The sequence below is a fragment of the Thalassophryne amazonica genome, chromosome 20 (assembly GCF_902500255.1).
Source record: "Thalassophryne amazonica chromosome 20, fThaAma1.1, whole genome shotgun sequence".
Classification (NCBI taxonomy): domain Eukaryota; kingdom Metazoa; phylum Chordata; class Actinopteri; order Batrachoidiformes; family Batrachoididae; genus Thalassophryne; species Thalassophryne amazonica.
Window position 1 is genome coordinate 47,904,789 of NC_047122.1, and position 23,731 is coordinate 47,928,519.

The window sequence follows — 23,731 nt, forward strand, 5'->3', positions numbered from 1 at the left end:
GTCTACATAAATTAGAGATATTCCAGTTTTAAAGTAGAACTGCTGATATAGAACTATTTAGCCATGTTGTTTTATTTACAAATAAAATATAACACAAAATACACCCTTTCGTGCATACCTCATAATTCATCTGCTAAAATGATCAAGCCAATTAAAACAAATTACTGGCAGAGGATGCTCGGCACACAAGTGTTTTTATTTGGAAGTGCTATAGACCAAATAAATAACAATATTTATAAAAATGTAACAGTGAAACAAATATGAAACATTTTGAGGTGTAACTTTCTTCAGTATAGTTTATTTTAATCACTGCCCGTATCAAAACATGACAGATTTAACTGGGACAGTTGTTTAAGTTTAATGATATGAAGTTGTTTGTTTAACTGGATACTGATGATTCCTCTTTCTGTTGCGTGCGCATGTTTGTGCACGTGCTCGCAGGCGGCGGCGTCACACTCTTCATCGCGCTGTACGACTATGACGCTCGCACTGAAGATGACCTCACTTTCCAGAAAGGAGAAAAATTCCAGATCATCAACAACTCGTTAGTGCAATGCAAATACTCATACATGACACCAAAACATGGCTGTGCACTAATGTGTTGTGTCACATACACTGTATTGTATCACATGACTCAACATGCATATTGGAAAGGATATATTGAATGATTGCAGAATCTCAGATTCAGATTCTTTACCCCTACAAGGATCCTGGCTGGGTCATGGCACTCTGTCCATCCAGTCTACAGGTGTTTTGTGGGCTTGGAGAAGGTCTGACACCATGTTCTTCATGTGTCTTCTGTGACTTTTTGCAGCAGGGTTGTTGGGTACATGGTTACATGCTATTTGGGATTTTACTGAGCGCTGTGTGTAAAATATTAGCAGAAAGGGAAACACATCCTCAGTGGGTGCTAGACTCAAAGTTGTGCCTTGTCTCCTACTGTTTTGGGATTTTCATGCAACGTAGGGAGTCCAGTACGATGGTCTCAGGATTGCATCTGTTTGCTTCAGATGATTTTGACTCTTCAAGGTATGATCACTTGTCCATAATAATTCAATTCAATTTATTTCATTATATAGTGCCAAATCACAACAAAGCTGCCTCAAGGCGCTTCACACAAGTAAGGTCTGACCTTACCAACCCCCAGAGCAAGCACACAGGGACAGTGGTAAGGAAAAACTCCCTCTGATGCTTTGAGGAAGAAACCGCAAGCAGACTAGACTCATAATCTGGTGAAAGATGGCGGATTGCCACCACTATCCCTAGTCAAGTAGCTTAAGTATATTGAGGTCTTCTTCTCCAGTCAGAGCAACGTGGCGTAAGGGCTCAACAGGCATATCAAGGTAACGTCACTTGTAATACTGGTGTTGCTTCAGACCTTTTGTGACGAAGAAGTTAAGATTGAAGCTGGAGATTTCAGTTTGGTGGTGCTCCTTTGCATCAAAAAGAGCCAAATTATGCGTTTCCAGCATCTCACTAGGATTCCTCCTGAACACCTTCTACTTATGGACATTCAACTCGGAGGAGACCCCGGAGGATTGACTTTGGAAAACACTAGCGAACCCCAGGAGAATCTAGAAGTTGCGGCTATAGAGCGGAAGGCCTGTACTACTTAAGCATGTGGCACTGCATCCTAGACCAGAATGTAACATTTACTTGAACCTGAAGAATTTTCTTAAATTTTTAGTAACCGTCATTAGTAATGGCTCCCAGTTGGTACAAATATTTCGTTGCATTGTTGTGACAGAAACAGCATTTGGATGTCATCCATTAAAACTGTGATGTGTCCCACAGCTGTTGCCTGAAAATGTTGACAAGGTTAATCATTAACTTATTCAACTTCCTAGTCCCCTCTCCCCGTACATAAAAAAAAAAAAATCTGTTTAAATTGTGGTTTGTGACCATCTGAGACTTCAGGAAATTGTGGCTTTAACATCATTTTCACATTTATTCCTCTGTTTAGTTTTAAATACATAAATGTCTGTCTTGAAAACAAAGGTTTTTTTTTGTTGTTGCTGTTGGGTTACTGGTGGATAGGCGTGGTCTATGTCGTGGCGTGGCGTCTGCTGTAGTCATCGTCGTCTCCGTCCATTTATTGCAAACTGTCTGATAACTTTTTTCTACGAGGGTAGGCTGAAAAGTTCTAAGGCTCCCCATGAAGGAGTAATGCATTAACTGCATTATAGTGAGCCTTAGAACTTTTCAGCCTACCCTCGTAATTTGGCAAGTGCGTTATATGGGTCACTGATATTGTTCCCGTCAAAAAATCATATTCGTAGATTTGTTCTTTTGGAAATGGCAGCCATTTTTATGCCGAAAATAACCCTTTTGAGCACTTAAAGGCAGTTTTCTCAAAAACTGTCAGATAACTTTTTTTCTAATTTGTCAAGAGTGTAATATGGCTCATTGACATATTTACTTCAAAAAATTAAAGTCATAGATTCGTTCGTTTGGAAATGGTGGCCATTTTATGCTAAAAACAGCCAATTTTGGTATTTGGACTCAGTTTTCTCAAAAAAACAAAAAAAAAAAAAACAAAACCCCCAAACAAAAAAAACTGTCCTATAACTTTTATTTTAATTTAACAAGGGCACAATATTGGTCATTGACATTGTTTCTGTCCCAAAATTATTTGCGTAGACTCATTTGTTTGTAAATGGCGGACATTTTTATGCCAAAAATGGCCATTTTGGGCTTTAATTGAGCCAGTAACCCACAGGGCCTTTGGCACGCTAGCTTTAATTAATTTATTTATATTAAAATGTGTAAAAATCCTACAATGTGATTTCCTGGATTTTTTTTTTTTATCATTTTGTCTCTCACAGTTGAAGTGTACCTATGTTAAAAATTACAAACCTCTGTCATCTTTCTAAGTAGGAGAACTTGCACAATCAGGGACTGACTAAATACTTTTTTGCCCCACTCTATCTAAGGAGGGGTACACATGGAAGTTCCACAATTTTTTTTCTTATTCCAACTAAGAAGCGCTGATATTCCTAAATGTGTGTGACTATCTTTACAGAACTGTTCAGTACCAGTCTGTAGTTTAAATCGTACAGTTTATCTGGCTCTTATCTGTGTGTTTTGGCAGTGAGGGTGACTGGTGGGAGGCTCGGTCTTTGGACACTGGAAAGTCCGGTTACATCCCTTCCAACTACGTAGCTCCTGTTGACTCCATACAGGCTGAGGAGTGAGTACGCTCCCCCAGTGATGAAAACCAGCTGCTGAAATGAAGATTTTTACGACTGTGATGGTCCCTCTGAGGTGTTTGCTGCAGTAACGTGTGTTTATTGTGATGGCGACAGGTGGTATTTTGGGAAGATGGGGAGGAAGGATGCGGAGAGACAGCTGCTGGGCCACGGCAACCAAAGAGGAACTTTTCTCATACGAGAGAGTGAGACCACCAAAGGTACGTGAGGCGAACACATGCACTGAGATACTTCTCAGTATGCTAAAGCTTTCTCTTTCTCACACATTTCCTTTTTTCCTTTGTTTTGCTCTTTCCTTCCCTCCCTTTGCAGGAGCTTACTCTCTGTCCATCCGTGACTGGGATGACACCAAGGGAGACCACGTCAAGCACTATAAGATCCGCAAACTGGACAATGGCGGATACTATATCACCACAAGGTCACAGTTTGATACTGTGCAGCAGCTGGTGGATCACTACACAGGTACAAAACGCACACACAACGCCAATAATTTTCTGCTTTTTTTTCAGTTTCTTATTTGTTACAGATAAAAAATGTAGATTTAATAGTGCCAAAATTATTAGTTGATTGAATAATTTGGGGGGAAAAGATTCTCAACTGTGTCTTCTGATAATAAAAAAGTAAATTATTAGGAAAAACACTGACATTTTACTGCTTATGCTGTTTCAAATATGATGATTTGCTCTGTTTTTCTGTTTTATATCATTGTAACTTAAATTTTTTTTGGGGGGTGGTTGGGACAACAGTATTTAAAGATGTGTCTTGGGCTTTGAGAAATTGTAAGGAAGCTTTTAAAAACTCTGTCATATTATATTAATGATGGACAGAGATAACAGATAATTAATTTAATTAAGTGCAATAAATTATTTGTCCCTCACTCTTTCTGCTTTAGTTATCCATGGACTTTTTATTGACTTTTTAAGCTTGTCTCTGGGTTGATGGAACAATCAGGTTTCACGCTATTCACTTTCTCTGCTATGTCAGTGTTTTCTGTCACCTAGTGGAATGTGCCTGTACTGCATGCAACTTTAAACATGATTACATTGGGCGTTCTTTTTGTGTACATTTGTGCTTCCCTTTTTGATGTATTTCCCCATATGCTTCTGTTCTCTCTAATTTTTTTCCCCTCATATTTGAGTTTCTTGGTTGCAGCTGCTACAGAGTGCATATGTGCAAAAACAGTTAATGCATCACTTCAAATAATATACAACAAACACTGTTTGTTGTACGAATTCTGCGTGCACTATTTATTACCCCTGTCACCTGTGCATATATTTAAACATGAATGCTATTTTTGTACAATTTGCATGTAAATAGGTACAAAAATTAGAGTGCACTCCATATTAATCCCAGCATTTTGCACCACCATTCACCCTTTTTGACTGCAGTTAACAACAAGTAACTCAGAGACCAACAGAGTATTCTGCTCACCGACAGAGGAGAGCAGGGCGATACTGACTTTACTGATAGATGCTGACTTTAAATTCTTCCTATGTATGTATATATAAGTCATCGTAAAATGCTCTGTTGATACCCATGTATTAAAATTTGTAGCAGTTTTTGGAAAATGAGATTCCCCTCATATGATATTATTAAAAGTGGGTAAAACACACAGAGGTTTCATTATTAGCAATGATTTAAAATGAATAAGCCTGTTAAAATGTGAACTAATTTGCAATATTTTCATTTGGTGATATTCACATGCACGCTCTGAATATAATGTGATTTTAAAGGCTCACAAACAAGCGTAAACCCATGGGCCCACTTTAATTCAGTCCCTCAGTTTGAGAACTACTGGGGTGTGAAATGCTTTTTTGTGTAGGTTCATTGCAAATGAGCATAAGCAGTTTGTCTTTCTTGATCTCTGTGTTTGTTGCCTTTTTCCCATTTGCTTGTTTCCCTGTTTGTCTCTCTCAGAGAGAGCAGCAGGACTGTGCTGTCGTTTGATTGGAAGCTGTAAGCGGGGCATGCCTAAGCTGGCTGACTTATCGGTGAAGACCAAGGATGTGTGGGAGATTCCTCGTGAATCCCTCCATCTGATTAAGAAACTGGGGAATGGCCAGTTTGGGGAAGTCTGGATGGGTAGGAGTGATGGGACTTTGTGGTATGGGGGGGGAGACCAGGAGCACACCTGGATTCAAATATAAAAAAAATGGAGCAGGTACAGTCAGTCTTGTTTGTGTTTAGTGGGCACATTTATGAAACTGTAAATACACGTCAGTCTAATGAAACAAATTGATGAGTTGAATTACACACAGATGTGTTTGACATCCAAGTGTGCAAAGTTTTGCTCCTCCCCCTCATTGGTGCATGTGCATGTTTCATCATCTCACCATCACCCCCACCTTGTCATCCCTCCACCCCGTCTTTCCTCCATCTTTGCACCCCTATCTCCATCACTTTACTTTCACAACTCTCCTTGGTTCCGACCTCGTCCCCCCTCACAGGCAATAATGACGGGTTGTGTTATTATCTGACCACGCCCTGTCCCACCTCCACCCCACTCACCATGGGCCTCGGGCGGGATGCCTGGGAGGTGCCCAGAGAAATGTTGTGCCTCCAAAGGAAGCTGGGACAGGGTTGCTTTGGAGACGTATGGATGGGTGAGACCGACGCCACCAAATTCTCCTCCTCTCTGCAGGCTTGCAGGGTGAACTGCGTTTGCAGCATTGTGTTACTGTCCTGTGGCTACAGTTGTGCCATCGTGCTGAATGTCTGGCTGCAGCGGGCCATCTTTATAAATGAATGCATCCAAGAAATTTAGTTTCCTAAATAAATCACAAATCAGCTGGTGTTCCTGCAGGATGAATTTGCATACAAACAATTTAATATCAAGTTTGCTTCATTTTTTAAACACTATTCTAAATCTAAATGTGTTCAGTTTTTTTTTTTTTACGTCTGCCAAGGACGTAATAAAATCGTCTGCATTCATTTATTTATTTGTTTGTCTGTCTTTTAGCAGGATTACGTCAAAACTACTGCACAGATTTTGACGAGATTTTCACCACAGATAGATATTAGGGCAGGGACGACTCCACTGAATTTTGGAGGTGATCCAGATTGGTGGACATGAGAAATCTTGGATTGCTTTTGTTTTAAGCATGTGTAGTTTTTCACTGAACCTGGCCCAGTTCTGCTTAGGCACCACTGGTGCTGATGTAAGCCCAGTAAACCTCCATCTCTCCACCTGAACCAAGTTGTGTCAAACTGGTTAGAGAAAAGGACAAGAAAGTGCAGGGTTTCATTTCTTCCAATCACATCAGCAGGTGATTTCACTGATGGTCTCCTGTTGGAGACTGTGATTACAATGAAGACCTGCACCCTTTCTGCCCCTTCTGGAAGCACTTTAAAACTACTAAACTAAACACACCCTGTCATGTCATACACATTTTGAAATTAACAACTATTTGCATGCATCGAGGGTTTGGTAGCATGTGACTGTATGTGCATGCTTCTTACAGTTGTCTATGTCTACTGTGTAAATATTTTTGGTACTTCTGAGAAAAATGCTACGAAGTGAGAATGGCTGCAAAAATAATGCCAGTGATGGTTATCAATGAACAATATACACAACACGTAAACAGAAAAAAAAAAAAATCAATCCAGTATTTGGTAAAACAGCATAAATTCTTTGAGATTGCAGGTATATTGTCTGTGCATTATTAAACAACTATAAATGATCAACAGTACTATATGTAGGTTGAAAGACAGTTATTAACTATAAGAGAAACAGCTGTGTGGGAGGAATAAAACTGGGTGAGGAGCAGACATGTTCTGCTAAAAAGGTGAGGTTGCTGAAGACAGTTTAATGGAGAGAAAAAAAGTTGCACCATAAGACTTGTTGCACAGCAACAAGACATAAAGTGTTCGAAGTGCAGCAATAACTTCTCCCACTGACGTTTCTAGTCGTGTTCAAGCTCTTCTGCAGAAACACAAAGAAGCAGAATGTTGAGCACTGTAGATTCACTGGTCGGCCAAGGACACTTAGTGCAGCAGATAAAAGACACATCGCACTGACTGTGCTGGGAAAATGGAGGATGTTTAGCAGATCAGAACTGGCACAAACCAGTGGGACCCTAAAACACACCACAATGGAGATGTTTGGTCAGAAGTCTTCTTCATACCCCAAATGTCAAACACATGATGTGGAATCAAGGCCAAGCAGTTCACATATTCAAAAAAAAGAAGGTGTACAAAATGACAACAGTTGCTGTGGAGTGATGTCCAAGTTTGAAATGTTTGACCTCAATGGAAAGTAGTTTGTTCACAGAAGAACTATAGAGCTGTGAGCACAGGCCAAAATTAAACACGATGGCGGTTTCTTCCAACTTTGAAGCTGCATTTTAATACATGAAGTTTGAGAGTACATCATAATTAATGATCTCAGTGCTCAGAAGTACAGAGCAACACTTGCAGTCAAAGAGCAAACCTCAACCTATCAGTCCGAGTGGTAAAGAACTAGTCAGTCATTTGTTTTCTGCCACTTATCTGAGTCTGAGTTGCAGCAGACTTAGCAGGTCATCCAACATTCCTCTATCCTCAGCATAGTCCTCTCTACCTGAAGGATTCCATGGTGTTCCCATGCCAGCAGGGAAATATCATCCCTCCAGCATGTCTTGGGTGTCCTCCCAGTTGGATGTGCCAGGAAGACCCCCCCAGAGATTCAACTAGGGGGCATCCTCACCAGATGTCTGAAGTACTTTGGTTGCCTCCTTTAGATAAGAAGGAGGAGTGGCTCTATTCAGAGATTGTCCCAGATATTTGATGTTCTCACCCTGTCCCTCAGATGCCCAATGGAGGGACCTTATTTCTGCTGCTAATATTCACAATACTGTTCTTTTGGTCATTACTCAAAGCTCGTGACCACAGGTGACCTCACCTTCTGGCTCAGCTCTTTTGACACCATGATGGCCTGACACAGTGTTCACAGGACATCACACACAGCCTCAGTCTGTCTGTCAATCTCACACTCCTTCCTACCCCCTCTCAACAAGAACCCAAGATACTTGACCTTCTCCATTTGGGGCAATAAGTCTCCCTTGACCCAGAGAAGACAATAAACTCTCAAGAGAAGTCCATGGCATCAGATTTGGAGGTGCTGATCCTCATCCCAGTTGCTTCACATTTGGTCTCAAACCTGCTCAGAGCACATCAGTGGTCACAGGCCGGTGAAGCCAACAGAATTGCATCATCTGCAAAGAGGAGAGATGCAGTTCTGTGGTCACCAAACTAGATATTCTCCAATCCCTGACTGCACCTTGAAATTGGTGACAAAGGGCAGCTGTGGCAGAGCGCAAGACCCACTAAGAACGGGTCTGATGAAAAGAAAATCAAGGAGAACTGAAACAGAGGGTGTCTGGTCAGGAGGTCATTTCATTCTGGGATTGCTTGAAAATACAAAACAACACTGGTTAGTTTTCCCTCAATATTTGGAAGAAGATACTATATTTGCAGAGCTCTTAAAAAAACAACAAAAAAAAAAACAGCTTTTAAATGTACCCAAATGAACTCTTGCTGTTTTAAATGCACAGTTGATTTGATTTAGCTTTTTCTGCTAAAACACTTTGTGTGTCTGCTGACAAATAAATAAATATTTATGGCATTATTTTTGAAAGCATTCTCACTTTGTGGCAAATAGGTTTTTTGTGTATGTGCGTTTTGTTTCCCCCCCAAAACCACATATCTACAGTAGTGTTCAGAATAATAGTAGTGCTATGTGACTAAAAAGATTAATCCAGGTTTTGAGTATATTTCTTATTGTTACATGGGAAACAAGGTACCAGTAGATTCAGTAGATTCTCACAAATCCAACAAGACCAAGCATTCATGATATGCACACTCTTAAGGCTATGAAATTGGGCTATTAGTAAAAAAAAAAAAAAAAAAAAAAGTAGAAAAGGGGGTGTTCACAATAATAGTAGCATCATGCACGCTCTGTACTATGATGAATTCAATAGAATTCATCATAGTACAGAAACAGCATTAGTGAAGGTTACAAATGATCATCTTATGGCCTCGGACAGTGGACTCATCTCTGTGCTTGTTCTGTTAGACCTCAGTGCTGCTTTTGATACTGTTGACCATAAAATTTTATTACAGAGATTAGAGCATGCCATAGGTATTAAAGGCACTGCGCTGCGGTGGTTTGAATCATATTTGTCTAATAGATTACAATTTGTTCATGTAAATGGGGAATCTTCTTCACAGACTAAAGTTAATTATGGAGTTCCACAAGGTTCTGTGCTAGGACCAATTTTATTCACTTTATACATGCTTCCCTTAGGCAGTATTATTAGACGGTACTGCTTAAATTTTCATTGTTACGCAGATGATACCCAGCTTTATCTATCCATGAAGCCAGAGGACACACACCAATTAGCTAAACTGCAGGATTGTCTTACAGACATAAAGACATGGATGACCTCTAATTTCCTGCTTTTAAACTCAGATAAAACTGAAGTTATTGTACTTGGCCCCACAAATCTTAGAAACATGGTGTCTAACCAGATCCTTACTCTGGATGGCATTACCCTGACCTCTAGTAATACTGTGAGAAATCTTGGAGTCATTTTTGATCAGGATATGTCATTCAAAGCGCATATTAAACAAATATGTAGGACTGCTTTTTTGCATTTACGCAATATCTCTAAAATTAGAAAGGTCTTGTCTCAGAGTGATGCTGAAAAACTAATTCATGCATTTATTTCCTCTAGGCTGGACTATTGTAATTCATTATTATCAGGTTGTCCTAAAAGTTCCCTAAAAAGCCTTCAGTTAATTCAAAATGCTGCAGCTAGAGTACTAACAGGGACTAGAAGGAGAGAGCATATCTCACCCATATTGGCCTCTCTTCATTGGCTTCCTGTTAATTCTAGAATAGAATTTAAAATTCTTCTTCTTACTTATAAGGTTTTGAATAATCAGGTCCCATCTTATCTTAGGGACCTCGTAGTAACATATCACCCCAATAGAGCGCTTCGCTCTCAGACTGCAGGCTTACTTGTAGTTCCTAGGGTTTGTAAGAGTAGAATGGGAGGCAGAGCCTTCAGCTTTCAGGCGCCTCTCCTGTGGAACCAGCTCCCAATTCAGATCAGGGAGACAGACACCCTCTCTACTTTTAAGATTAGGCTTAAAACTTTCCTTTTTGCTAAAGCTTATAGTTAGGGCTGGATCAGGTGACCCTGAACCATCCCTTAGTTATGCTGCTATAGACGTAGACTGCTGGGGGGGTTCCCATGATGCACTGTTTCTTTCTCTTTTTGCTCTGTATGCACCACTCTGCATTTAATCATTAGTGATCGATCTCTGCTCCCCTCCACAGCATGTCTTTTTCCTGGTTCTCTCCCTCAGCCCCAACCAGTCCCAGCAGAAGACTGCCCCTCCCTGAGCCTGGTTCTGCTGGAGGTTTCTTCCTGTTAAAAGGGAGTTTTTCCTTCCCACTGTAGCCAAGTGCTTGCTCACAGGGGGTTGTTTTGACCGTTGGGGTTTTACATAATTATTGTATGGCCTTGCCTTACAATATAAAGCGCCTTGGGGCAACTGTTTGTTGTGATTTGGCGCTATATAAAAAAAAAATTGATTGATTGATTGATTGATCTGCTGTTGACGCTACAAACTCAAAACTATTATGTTCAAACTGCTTTTTTAGCAATCCTGTGAATCACTAAACTAGTATTTAGTTGTATAACTACAACTTGTTGGAGTTGTTTGTCCTTCCCACTGTCGCCAAGTGCTTGCTCACAGGGGTCGTTTTGACCGTTGGGGGTTTTCTGTAATTATTGTATGGCTTTTGCCTTACAATATAAAGCGCCTTGGGGCAACTTTTTGTTGTGATTTGGCTCTATATAAATAAAATTGATTTGATTTATAACCACAGTTTTTCATGATTTCTTCACATCTGCGAGGCATTAATTTTTTTGGTTTGGAACCAAGTTTACTAGTGTGCTTGGGGTCATTGTACTGTTGAAACACCCATTTCAAGGGCATGTCCTCTTCAGCATAAGGCAACATGACCTCTTCAAATATTTTTGACATATCCAAACTGATCCATGATACCTGGTATGCCATACATAGGCCCAACACCATAGTAGGAGAAACATGCCCATATCATGATGCTTGCACCACCATGCTTCACTGTCTTCACTGTGAACTATGGCTTGAATTCAGAGTTTGGGGGTCGTCTCACAAACTGTCTGCGGCCCTTGGACCCAAAAAGAACAATTTTACTCTCATCAGTCCACAAAATATTCCTCCATTTCTCTTTAGGCCAGTTGATGTGTTCTTTGGCAAATTGTAACCTCTTCTACACGTCTTTTATTTAACAGAAGGACTTTGCGGGGGATTCGTGCAAATAAATTAACTTCACACAGGCGTCTTCTAACTGTCATAGCACTTACAGGTAACTCCAGACTGTCTTTGATCATCCTGGAGCTGATCAGTGGGTGAGCCTTTGCCATTCTGGTTATTCTTCTATCCATTTTGATGTCCATTTTAAAGCACTGGAGATCATTGTAGATGAACAGCCTATAATTTTTGCACCTGCGTATATGTTTTCCCCTCTCCAATCAACTTTTTTAATCAAACTACGCTGTTCTTCTGAACAATGTCTTGAACATCCCATTTTCCTCAGGCTTTCAAAGAGAAAAGCATGTTCAACAGGTGCTGGCTTCATCCTTAAATAGGGGACACCTGATTCACACCTGTTTGTTCCACAAAATTGACGAACTCACTGACTGAATGCCACACTACTATTATTGTGAACACCCCCTTTTCTACTTTTTTTTTCTAATAGCCCAATTTCATAGCCTTAAGAGTGTGCATATCATGAATGCTTGGTCTTGTTGGATTTGTGAGAATCTACTGAATCTACTGGTACCTTAATGTAACAATAAGAAATATACTCAAACCCTGGATTAATCTTTTTAGTCACATAGCACTATTATTCTGAACACTACTGTAAGACTTTTGCACAGTACTGTATGTATGTTTGCAGTGGTGGAAGAAGTACTCAGGTCTTTCACTGAAGTAAAAGTAGTAACACTATATTGTAGAAATACTGCTACATCAAAAAAAAAAAAAATCATGCATTGAAAGTGTTACTTCATTAAAAGTACTAAGGTATTAGCATCCAAAATTAAAAGTATATGTTTATCACTTTATATTTTGTTTGATTAATCTGAATCTACACAGCAGGGCAGCACAAGCCGTTAAGGTGCCACATGTGCCGCGTTTTGCATATATGTTTGGAAGTGATACAGGAAGGACATCCTGCGCAAAACTTGTGCCAAAACATGTGAGTCTGCTGTGGTGACCCTGGACAAAACAAATATCAATCAGTTTGAATCTATAAAGTTAAGGTATGAAATATAGGTTGTGGAGTAAAAGTGCAATATTTGCTTCTGAAATGTAGTGAACTAGAAGATAGTAAAACACAAGTGCTTTTGTAGTTAACTACTGTAGTTAACTACTGTGTACTTGAAGATATGTACTTACCACCACTGTGTGATTGTGTCCGATATGCATGATTGCACGCCAGAAATGTTGTGCACACATTTGCCCTGTGTTTCTGAGTTTATCGCACCTTCAACACTTTGTGCATGTTAACTTACTCTTGTCTCTATGCCAGGCATGTGGAATGGCACTACCAAGGTGGCGGTGAAGACTCTGAAGCCAGGAACCATGTCTCCCGAGGCCTTTCTGGAGGAGGCTCAGATCATGAAGAGGCTCCGCCACGACAAGCTGGTGCAGCTCTATGCCGTGGTGTCTGAAGAGCCCATCTACATCATCACAGAGTTCATGAGCCAAGGTATCGAGCGAATTTTTACGCTTGTGACATAATGTAACTCGGCGCCTCAGAAACTAGATGAAGAGTGTCCAAGCTAGGACTCAGAGTGCTGCACAGTCCTCTAAATTAGAACTTATTATTCTGCACACATGATGATTCCACCGCAATGACACGCACTTGATTTTCAGGAAGTTTGCTCGACTTCTTAAAAGATGGCGAGGGGCAGAGTTTGAAGCTGCCTCAGCTCGTGGACATGGCTGCACAGGTGAGTTGAACAAACATGCACGACGACAGATGACATGGACGCGCGTCAACTCCAGTGTCTTTTGTCCTTCTTGTGTGCAGATTGCAGCGGGAATGGCATACATCGAGAGGATGAATTACATTCACCGTGACCTGCGAGCAGCAAATATCCTTGTTGGTGACAATTTGGTGTGCAAGATTGCTGACTTTGGCCTGGCGCGGCTCATTGAGGACAACGAATACACAGCCAGACAGGGTAAGAGGTTCGAGTGTTCTGTGAGTGTGACAAAGGAAGCAGCTACGTTGCATGTTGTAATGATTACAAGTGTATGCCTCTGCCTTCATGCTTATATTTTTATACATAACCTGTCCTAATTATATAGATACACGTCTGCATTGTGTTGCCATGGTTTCAGGGGCGAAGTTTCCTATCAAGTGGACGGCTCCGGAAGCTGCACTATATGGACGTTTTACCATCAAATCAGACGTGTGGAGCTTTGGTATTCTTCTAACTGAACTCATCACTAAAGGACGCGTTCCATACCCAGGTACCACATGAGGACTGTCCATCCTTTACTCTTAGTCCTGTTGTGCAGTTATTGGTTTACAGGCCTTGGTATGTTTTCAACAAGACTAAAACCTGGAGCACATCACTTGTTCAGTTATTATTGCTGTATAAAGTCATATTGTAGAGGAAAAGAAGGAAAAAAAAAAACCTGTTGCACTGTTATGCACTGATCAGCACCACTGGAGACATTAGGGATGAAGTGCCTTGCTAAAGCGCTTCAGAATTAGTGACAGTAGTAGTATTTCTTTTCTTTCCTCATTCACGGTTTAGTGTCATTGAGCAGTTTTTGTTAAACTGGTATTATCTAATTATTAAGCCTATGGCTTATACGTTATCATTGCCAGTAAGTGTTTTGTAATTGGAAGCCATTGCAGGTACGAGAGGCATATTAGTGCAGCAGATAAGAGAATATTTACAGAGGAATCCTTCAAATGGTGATGCAAGCACCAAATGTGGCGCAAATACAGCTCAGACATTACTCTTTTGCAAAAGTAGAATGTCCACTTGAATTTTCGATAGGCGGCCAGGTAGGGGCCAATTGAAGTATTACACAGGCGTCAAAATTTAAAAATGCTCCTATCATATTGAAAGGTATTCCATATTACCATAATTTCCGGACTATAGAGCACACCTGAATATTAGCCGCACCCAACAATTTAAAAAAAAAGAAAGAAATTGTACATAAATAGGCTGCACTTGTCTATAAGCTGCGGGTCTCCACATTGTAACATGAGATACTTACACAGAAAAATGTTAGACAGAAAGATTTTTTAACTTTTAATTAAATATGTACCATAAATGTTTTTTTTCACTGAAGGTGACACGTAAATATTGACGCGCACGTCATCCGCTCCACCTTGCGTAATTTTAACTTTTTCTTGAGATTTCATTGCATGCAGCCAGGATCGGATGGAGTCTGTGATAAATGAGACGTTAATGAAGCGTTGTGACTTTTTCGACTTGTTACGCTAAGACAGAAAAGTGGTGTGAAAGGGTGGGGGGAGAAGGCTCCGCTGCGCTAACTGATCTGACGGCGCAGCTCTGACACAAAGTGCCAGAGAGGGACTTTTCATCACTAAAATGAATGGGTAAGACCATATATTTACACTGTGTGTGAGTTTACACCGCATGAGGAGCGCAGCTTTCAAGAAATCAATTGACGTATTGGACTTGTGAAAAAGCCTGTAAAAATCCATAAATTAGCCGCATCATTATAAAAGCCGCAGTGTTCAAAGTGTGTGGGGAAAAAAGTAGCGGCTAATAGTCTGGAAATTACAGTATGTGTCTGATTATAAAGATTCCAAAAAGGTATAGTTTGGACTATCTGTGACTGAATGTTATGGTGTAAAAACAGCAAAAATGCCGATAAAGGTCAATTTCAGTTTATACAGGGGTCAAAAGTTAACTCAGCCACATGGGTTGTGCAGCAAGTACATTCTGAGTGCCAGTCCCAAGCCCGGATAAATGAGGAGGGTTGCTTCAGGAAGGGCATCCGGCGTAAAACAAGCCAACCAACTATGCAGACTAAGAATTGAATTTCTATACCAGATCGGTCACGGCCCGGGTTAACAATGTCCGCCACCGGTGCTGTTGCCCAACAGGGTGCCGGTGGAAATTGGGCTACTGCTGGGCGAAGACAACAAAGAAGAGGAGGAGAACGTTTCTACAAACAGCGGGAGAAGAAGAAAACTAGAAGGGTGGAAATGAGAGTGGGGACTTTGAATGTTGGTAGTATGACTGGTAAAGGGAGAGAGCTGGCTGATATGATGGAGAGGAGAAAGGTAGACATATTGTGTGTGCAAGAGACCAAGTGGAAGGGAAGTAAGAGCAGGAGCATTGGCGGTGGGTTCAAGTTGTTGTACCATGGTGAGGACAGGAAGAGAAATGGTGTTGGGGTCATTTTAAAGGAAGAGTATGTTAAAAGTGTGTTGGAGGTTAAACGAGTGTCTGACAGGGTGATGAGTGTGAAGTTGGAAATTGAAAGGGTGATGATGAATATCATCAGTGCATATGCCCCACAGGTAGGTTGTGAGATGAAGGAGAAAGAAGATTTCTGGAGTGTGTTAGATGAGGTGGTGGAGAGTGTGCCCAAGCATGAAAGAGTGGTGATAGGAGCGGACTTCAGTGGGCATGTTGTTGAAGGGAACAGAGGTGATGAGGAAGTAATGGGTAGATATGGTATCAAGGATAGGAATGGGGAAGGACAGATGGTAGTTGATTTTGCAAAAAGGATGGAAATGACTGTGGTGAATACCTACTTTAAGAATGGGAGGAGCACAGAGTAACATATAAGAGTGGAGGAAGGTGCACACAGTTGGACTACATTCTTTATAGGAGATGCAAGCTAAAAGAAATCAGAGACTGTAAGGTGGTGGCAGGAGAGAGTGTCATTAGACAGCATAGGATGGTTCTTTGTAGGATGACTTTAGAGGTAAAGAAGAAGAAGAGAGTGAAAGCTCAAGAAAGGATCAGATGGTTGAAGCTGAAGGAGGAAGACTGTTGTGTGAAATTTAGCGAGCAGGTGAGAGAAGCACTGGCTGGAGGGGAAGCAGTTTTGGACAACTGGAAAAGTACTGCAGATGTGGTGAGGGAGACAGCTAGAACAGTACTGAGTGTGACATCTGGACAGTGGAAGGAAGACAAGGAGACTTGGTGGTGGACCGAAGAGGTCCAGGAAAGCATAAGGAGAAAGAGGTTGGTGAAAAAGTTTTGGGATAGTCAGAGAGATGAAGAAAGTAGACAGGAGTACAAGGACATGTGGCGTAAGGCGAAAAGAGAAGTGGCAAAAGCAAAGGAAAAAGCATATTGTGAGCTGTACAAGAAGTTGAATAGTAAGGAAGGAGAAACGGACTTGTACCGATTGGCAAGACAGAGACAGAGCTGGAAAGGATGTGCAGCAGGTTAGGGTGGTAAAAGATGTACATGGTAATGTGCTGACAAGTGAGGAGTGTGTGCTGAGAAGGTGGAGGGAATATTTTGAAGAGCTGATGAATAAAAAAAAATGAGCGAGAGAAAAGGCTGGATGATGTGGTGAGAGTAAATCACTAAGTACAAGAGATTAGTAAGGAAGAAGTGAGGGCTGCTATGAAGAGGATGAAGAGTGGAAAGGAATTTGGTCCAGATGACATTCCAGTGGAGGCATGGAAATGTCTAGGAAAGACGGCAGTAGAGTTTCTAACCAGATTGTTTAATAAATTCTTGGAAAGTGAGAGGATGCCTGAGGAGTGGAGACAAAGTGTGCTGGTTCCTATTTTCAAGAACAAGGGTGATGTGCAGAGCTGCAGTAACTACAGAGGCATAAAGTTGATCAGCCACAGCATGAAGTTATGGGAAAGAGTAGTAGAAGCTAGGCTTAGAAAACAGGTGAAGATCTGTGAGCAACAATATGGTTTCATGCCGAGAAAGAGCACTACAGATGCAATGTTTGCTCTGAGAATACTGTTGAAGTACAGAGAAGGCCAGAAAGAGTTACATTGTGTATTTGTGGACCTAGAAAACGCTTATGATAGGGTGCCAAGAGAAGAGCTGTGGTATTGTATGAGGAAGTCTGGAGTGGCAGAGAAGTATGTTAGGGTAGTGCAGGACATGTATAAGAATAGTGTGACAGCGGCGAGATGTGCAGTCAGAATGACAGACTCATTCAAGGTGGAGGTGGGATTACACCAAGGATCAGCTCTGAGCCCTTTCTTGTTCACAGTGGTGATGGACAGGTTGACGGATGAGATCACACATGAGTCCCCATGGACTATGATGTTTGCAGATGACATTGTGATCTGTAGTGAGAGTAGAGAGCAAGTTGAGTCTAGTCTGGAGAGGTGAAGATGTGCTTTGGAGAGAAGGGGAATGAAAGTCAGTAGAAGCAAGACTGAGTACATGTGTGTGAATGGGAGGGAGCGCAGTGGAGTAGTGCAGTTACAAGGAGTAGAAGTGGCAAAAGTAGATGAGTTTAAATATTTGGGGTCAACTGTTCAAAGTAATGGAGAGTGTGGTAGAGAGGTGAAGAAGAGAGTGCAGGCAGGGTGGAGTGGGTGGAGAAAGGTGGCAGGAGTGATTTGTGACCGAAGAATATCAGCAAGATTGAAGGGCAAAGTTTACAAGACAGCAGTGAGACCAGCTATGTTGTATGGCTTAGAGACGGTGGCACTAACAAAAAGACAGGAGGCAGAACTGGAGGTGGCAGAGCTGAAGATGTTGAGATTCTCTTTGGGAGTGACAAGAATGGACAAGATTAGGAATGAACATATCAGAGGGACAGCTCAGGTGGGACAGTTTGGAGACAGAGAGGTGAGATTGAGATGGTTTGGACATGTGCAGAGGAGGGACCCAGGGTATATAGGGAGAAGGATGGTGAGGATGGAGCCACCAGGCAGGAGGAGAAGAGGAGGTTTATGGATGTGCTAAGGGAGGACATGCAGGTAGGTGGTTGGTGTGACAGAGGAAGATACAGAGGACAGGGTGAGATGGAAACAATTGATCTGCTGTGGCGACCCCTAACGTGAACAGCCGAAAGACAAAGAAGAAGACAGGGGTCAAAAGTTGCTCGAGTTTTGGTAAAAGGTGGTGCAATTTATTGGTTGAGCTAATAGGATTAATAAATGGAAAAGTTTTGACTGTGTTGAATGTTTGGTCTGCAAAGTAAAGGTTAAACAATGTCGGCGTCAACTGGATTCTATGACATGTGACATATGTTACCCTGTAACATGATAACTAAGCATGATACATGATGCAAACTATTCCTTTTTAAAAACCCTATTAACTCAACCAATAATTTGCATTTTTTTTTCCAAAATTAGAGAAACTTTAACTTTTGACCCCTGTACAAACTGAAGTTGACCTTTGTCATCATTCTTGCTGTTTTTTACCCCATAGCTCCATAACATTCAGTCACAGATTGTCCAAACTATACCTTTTTGGAATCTTTATGATCAGACATAATCTGGTATAGTTTTCAATATGATTGGAGCATCTTTTAATTTTGACCCCTGTGTAATTCTTTAATTGATCCCTGCCAGGCTGCCTATTGTAAATTCAAGTGGACACCCTGCCTTTTCAAAAGGGTAATGTCTAAGGTGTATTTGTGCCAAATTGGGTGCTTGCATCATCATTTGAAGCATTTTTTCAGTTATCTGCTGCTCTATATCCCAACTGGTTGTGGTTACAGGTACGAAACATTTCTGTGCAGTGGTGCTTTGACGCTCTGAGCAGCTACTACAGAATCTAGTAATATTAATATATGACTAATGTGTCGCAGTACGACTACTAACCCAGTAGTGCCATGCTGTGATTTTCTGTTTTTATTTTCTTTGGCTATGACGTATGAGATCTCATGCAATTTCTACCATTGTCACATGCAATTTCTGCCAAAATTCAAAGTGGCAACACAAGTTCCACAAAAAGATCAAGAATTTAGCATTTTTTTTAGAGATTTTTTTTTTTATGACACTTCTCATTAAGTAGTAGTACTGCAATACATTCTTAGTCACCACGCAGCACAACTCAGTTCTGTTGTAGGCACTCAGTGTTTAAGCGCCACTGCGCTGAAATGTCTCACAACTGTAACTATTATCTTCTGTAATTAGCATTTTCCTCTTTATGATATAAAGGCTTAAAATAATAATTATTCTGTAAATGGGCGGCATAAAATAGTGTTTCTATCTGATAAAGATGCTCTGTTTTATTAACATCTTTACAATGATGCCTCACATTCATCCATTCATACACCGAAGATATGGTGCTGCCATGTGTAATGTGGCCAGCAGATGGTGCTGTACAGTGAGTAAATATCACTCCAATGCCAAAAAATGTTTTAGGGATAGCTGTTCTGTCCCATGGGTTTTAGTGTTGTGGTTCCTGTACCGGTTACTGTCAGTGAGGGACACAAAACAGGTTACAAACCCAAGGTACTGAACTACACACCAACTTGAGAGTTAATATGGAATTGAACCAATGACCCTGTGGTAACAAGCCTGCTTTTGTAACTTCCAGGCCACCACTCTCTCAGCTAGACCCTACATAACCTGATAGACAGATCTCGTACTTTTATGCATTTTTTAATTTATTTGATGTTTTTAAGGGCAGCAGAACACCAGGTTGAGATTTTGTTTGTTTGTTTTTTGTCTGCAAAACTTTCAAATTGAAATTGACTTTATAACCTAAGTGACTCCCTCTTGTGGCACCTCGGAGAACCTCAATGGATGACATTTCATTCAATGAAATGCAGTTTTCAAAGTGGACTAAATTGTGAATTTTTTAAATGATTTTGTTTTTAACATCTGACAGGTGCAGGTGTATTTGTGAGCAAAAAAAAAAAAAAAAAAAAAAGCTAAAATGGCACCTTGTTTGTGCAAAGTGAGATAAATGTTCTGAATATCACAAAACTGTACATGCAAACAAACCACGGTGAAGGTAATACTGAAATACACATTGTATTACACTGCACTGATGTAGGATTTTAAAACATGTCTAACAATGGCAATTTATTATTTAAAAAATGTGTGGATTTCTACACCTTCAAAATGCACAAATTCACATTCCATTGTATTTTTTTTTTTCTGCCTATATAGTCTTTATTTTGTGCACTTGAATCAAGCTGTAATTAACTGAACTGTCTCACCCTTTCTCTTGTTCCACCAATCACGCTTTTAGGCATGAACAATCGCGAGGTGCTGGAGCAAGTGGAGAGGGGCTATCGAATGCCTGCTGCCCCCGGCTGCCCGGCCTCGCTCCATGAACTGATGCTGCAGTGTTGGAGGCGGGAAGCTGATGAGAGGCACACCTTCGAGTACCTGCAGTCCTTCTTGGAGGATTACTTCACAGCCACAGAACCCCAATACCAGCCTGGAGAAAACCTGTGACCACCGACCTGTCAGAGAGGGCCGACAAATCAGCACACAAAAATATACTCACATGCACAGACGGGCATGTTGTAGTACATTTACATGCATTATATTTGATGCACACAAACACACACACACAATTACACACATGCTATCTATAAAAAAGAAAAAAAGATGCATATCATTGCCATGTTTAATTGTTTAAAGACACTTTGGTGACTGATCCCTGCAGCCCATTCAGTACAGATCGACCACGCTCGACCTTCTCCTCAGGCCTTCCATTAATGTTGCTTTACCCTGTAACCATGACAATTGAAAGATGTAGATGTGGAGTGGAAGGAGTTAGTACATGAATTGTTCAACTGCTATATATGTTCAGATCCTTTGAATTATATATTTTTTTTCTGTTTTGAGATGACAGCGATTCATTTGATGTTAACATGTTGATACATAAAAGATATCACATGCAACAGGTTGTGGAACGGTGTTGCTGTGATGACTGTCTGAAATGTCTCATCAATAAACTCCTGAAACTGTGTGGTAACTGAGCAAATTATGTATGGACAGACATGCACATATTTTAGACTTGAGAAGATGTGTTGAGGTCAAATTTTTGTGGTGTTTAAAATGCTTGAGCTCCTCTCTGAGCCACAGTACAGCTTTAAGATGTCAGATTGGAAAGTGCCTTCAAATTAACCACCAAATGTGCCTCAGTATGGTCAAAATAAAAGATTTAACTTCAGTAGTGCATTAGAAAAATCGAGTGAAGAATCCTGTTTTTGATAGATTTCATGGCAAATATGTAAAAAATGTGTCTTTAGTTATCTTAATTTAACTTTGATATCCAGACGTATCAAATTATTTCGCTAACACATATACAGTTTTCATCTGTTGGGATGGAAGTGTGTCAAGTGTTGTATATTAAGGGGAAAGTTATTGTCAGGAGACTGTGGAAGTTTAAGGTTTTTGTTTTATGATATGAATGTAATGTTTATGTTGAGATTTCTTCATCACAGAGCTGCAATAAATGTCATATCTATTCCAAACTAACAAATGTCTTATTCTGTGTGCATTTTAACACTGATGATGTCGACTCGTCCTAATAAAAAGCACTATTATGCAGATATTGTCTAATTTATTGTTACATTTAGTTACATAGATGTATTCTAAAGGAGATGTGTAAAATTGGATATGAGCTTTATTTTACAGTTAAAGCCCAAATTAATGATAAATATAAAAATTCACTCACTTGAGACAAAATTTTTTTTTTTTTTTTGCACCAGGTTGTAAACATGTTTATTTCTGCTGTAAAACTGGAGAATTTAACATGGTCTAATTCTGCAGGCCTCCCGTCCTGTGCACCAGCATGGACGCCCAAAATATCCTGTATAATTGTATTGTCAGTTGTGTCAGTAGCATGGCCCAAGCGGAGGGTCGCTCCTTTGAGTCTGGTCTGCTTGAGGTTTCTTCCTCAAATCAGGAAGTTTTCCCTTACCACTGTTCCCTGTGTGCTAGCTCTCGGGGTTGGTAAGGTTAGACCTTACTTGTGTGAAGCGCCTTGAGTCAACTTTACTGTGATTTGGTGCTATATGAGGTCTGTTAGAAAAGTATCGGACCTTTTTATTTTTTTCAAAAACCTGATGGATTTGAATCACGTCTGCTTGCATGAGCCAACCTTGAACCTTTGTGCGCATGCGTGATTTTTTTCACGCCTGTCGGTTGGGTTATTTGGTTGTAAGCAGCCTTTGTGTGAGGATGGGTGGAGTCTCTTGTCGTTTTTTCTTTGCAAGGAAATGGCAGAACGACTGGAGCGGCGCGACTGTCAAATTTTGTCACAAACTGGGCGACAGCCAGGTGGAAACCATTCAGATTATTCAGATGGCTTTCAGTGACGATCCTATGGGCATCACACAGATTAAGGAGTGGTACAACCAGTTTAAAGACGTCCGCACAACGGTGTAGAGCGTGCCGCGCTCCGATTGGCATCAACACGCTGAAATGACCGGATCATTTCCAAAGTGAACGCTATGGTGTTGTGGGACCGTCGTGTGATTATCCGAGAAATTGCGGAAGAGGTGAACATCAGCACTTTTTCGGCACATTCCACTGTGAAAGAAGATTTTGCCATGAAAAGAGTTGCAGCGAAATTCATCGGCACGAAACTGATGGCACAGCAACAGTGCCTCCGTGATGAAGTCTCACAGGACATGTTGTAACATGCCCTGACATGTCCAGCTTGTCCACAATTTCTCGGATAGTCACACGACTGAAAAGCCACCGAAAGCCGTCTGAATCTTCCGAATGGTTGAAGAGCTGGGCATGTTACAACATGTCCTGTGAGACTTAAACATGGAGGCGCTGTTGCTGCGTCATCAGCTTCGTGCCGATGATTTTTGCTGCAACTCTTTTCATGGCAAAATCTTCTTTCACAGTGGAATGTGCCGAAAAAGAGCTGATGTCCACCTTTTCCGCAATTTCTCGGATAATCACACGACGGTCCCACATCATCACAGCGTTCACTTTGGAAATGATTCAGTCGTTTCAGCGTGTTGATGCCGATCGGAGCGTGGCACGCCCTCCATCGTTGTGTGGCCGTCTTTAAACCGGTTGTACCGCTCCTTAATCTGTGTGATGCCCAGAAGATTGTCACTGAAAGCCATCTGAATAATCCGAATGGTTTTCACCTGGCTATTGCCCAGTTTGTGGCAAAATTTGATGCAGTCGCGCTGCTCCAGTCGTCCTGCCATTTCCTTGCAAAGAAAAAACGACAAGAGACTCCACCCATCCTCACACAAAGGCTGCTTACAAGCAAATGACGCAACCGACAGGTGTGAAAAAAATCACGCATGTGCACGAAGGTTCAAGATTGGCTCATGCAAGCACACGTGATTCAAATCCATCGGGTTTTTTAAAAAAAATAAAAAGGTCCGATACTTTTCTAACAGAGCTCGTATAAATGAAATAAATTGAATTAAATTTAATTACTATTTATATTGGGAATTAATTTGCTTTTACAGCCATACTCAAGTAGTTATAGGGAACTGCAGCTTTTTGCACTTCTGCATTGGCTTCACATTTCAGGACCAGTTGT

The 23,731-nt window shown here is 40.9% G+C and overlaps 1 protein-coding gene across 3 annotated transcripts in view; it reads left to right on the forward strand.

Annotated features, from left to right (window-relative positions):
* yrk (Yes-related kinase) overlaps positions 1-21,764 on the forward strand; it is a 42,340-nt gene extending 20,576 nt beyond the window's left edge. For 2 of the 3 annotated variants that reach the window (XM_034160168.1, XM_034160169.1), the window contains 10 exons: positions 442-544; positions 3,092-3,190; positions 3,306-3,409; positions 3,522-3,671; positions 5,127-5,291; positions 12,835-13,014; positions 13,182-13,258; positions 13,339-13,492; positions 13,653-13,784; positions 20,450-21,764. In XM_034160168.1, the coding sequence (XP_034016059.1) occupies positions 442-544; positions 3,092-3,190; positions 3,306-3,409; positions 3,522-3,671; positions 5,127-5,291; positions 12,835-13,014; positions 13,182-13,258; positions 13,339-13,492; positions 13,653-13,784; positions 20,450-20,658 (1,373 nt within the window). In that variant the 3' untranslated portion in view covers positions 20,659-21,764. Of the gene's footprint in view, positions 1-441; positions 545-3,091; positions 3,191-3,305; positions 3,410-3,521; positions 3,672-5,126; positions 5,292-5,656; positions 5,813-12,834; positions 13,015-13,181; positions 13,259-13,338; positions 13,493-13,652; positions 13,785-20,449 lie in introns of all 3 variants that reach the window. The other variant, XM_034160170.1, reaches the window with a different exon arrangement.
* The last annotated feature ends 1,967 nt before the right edge of the window (positions 21,765-23,731 follow it).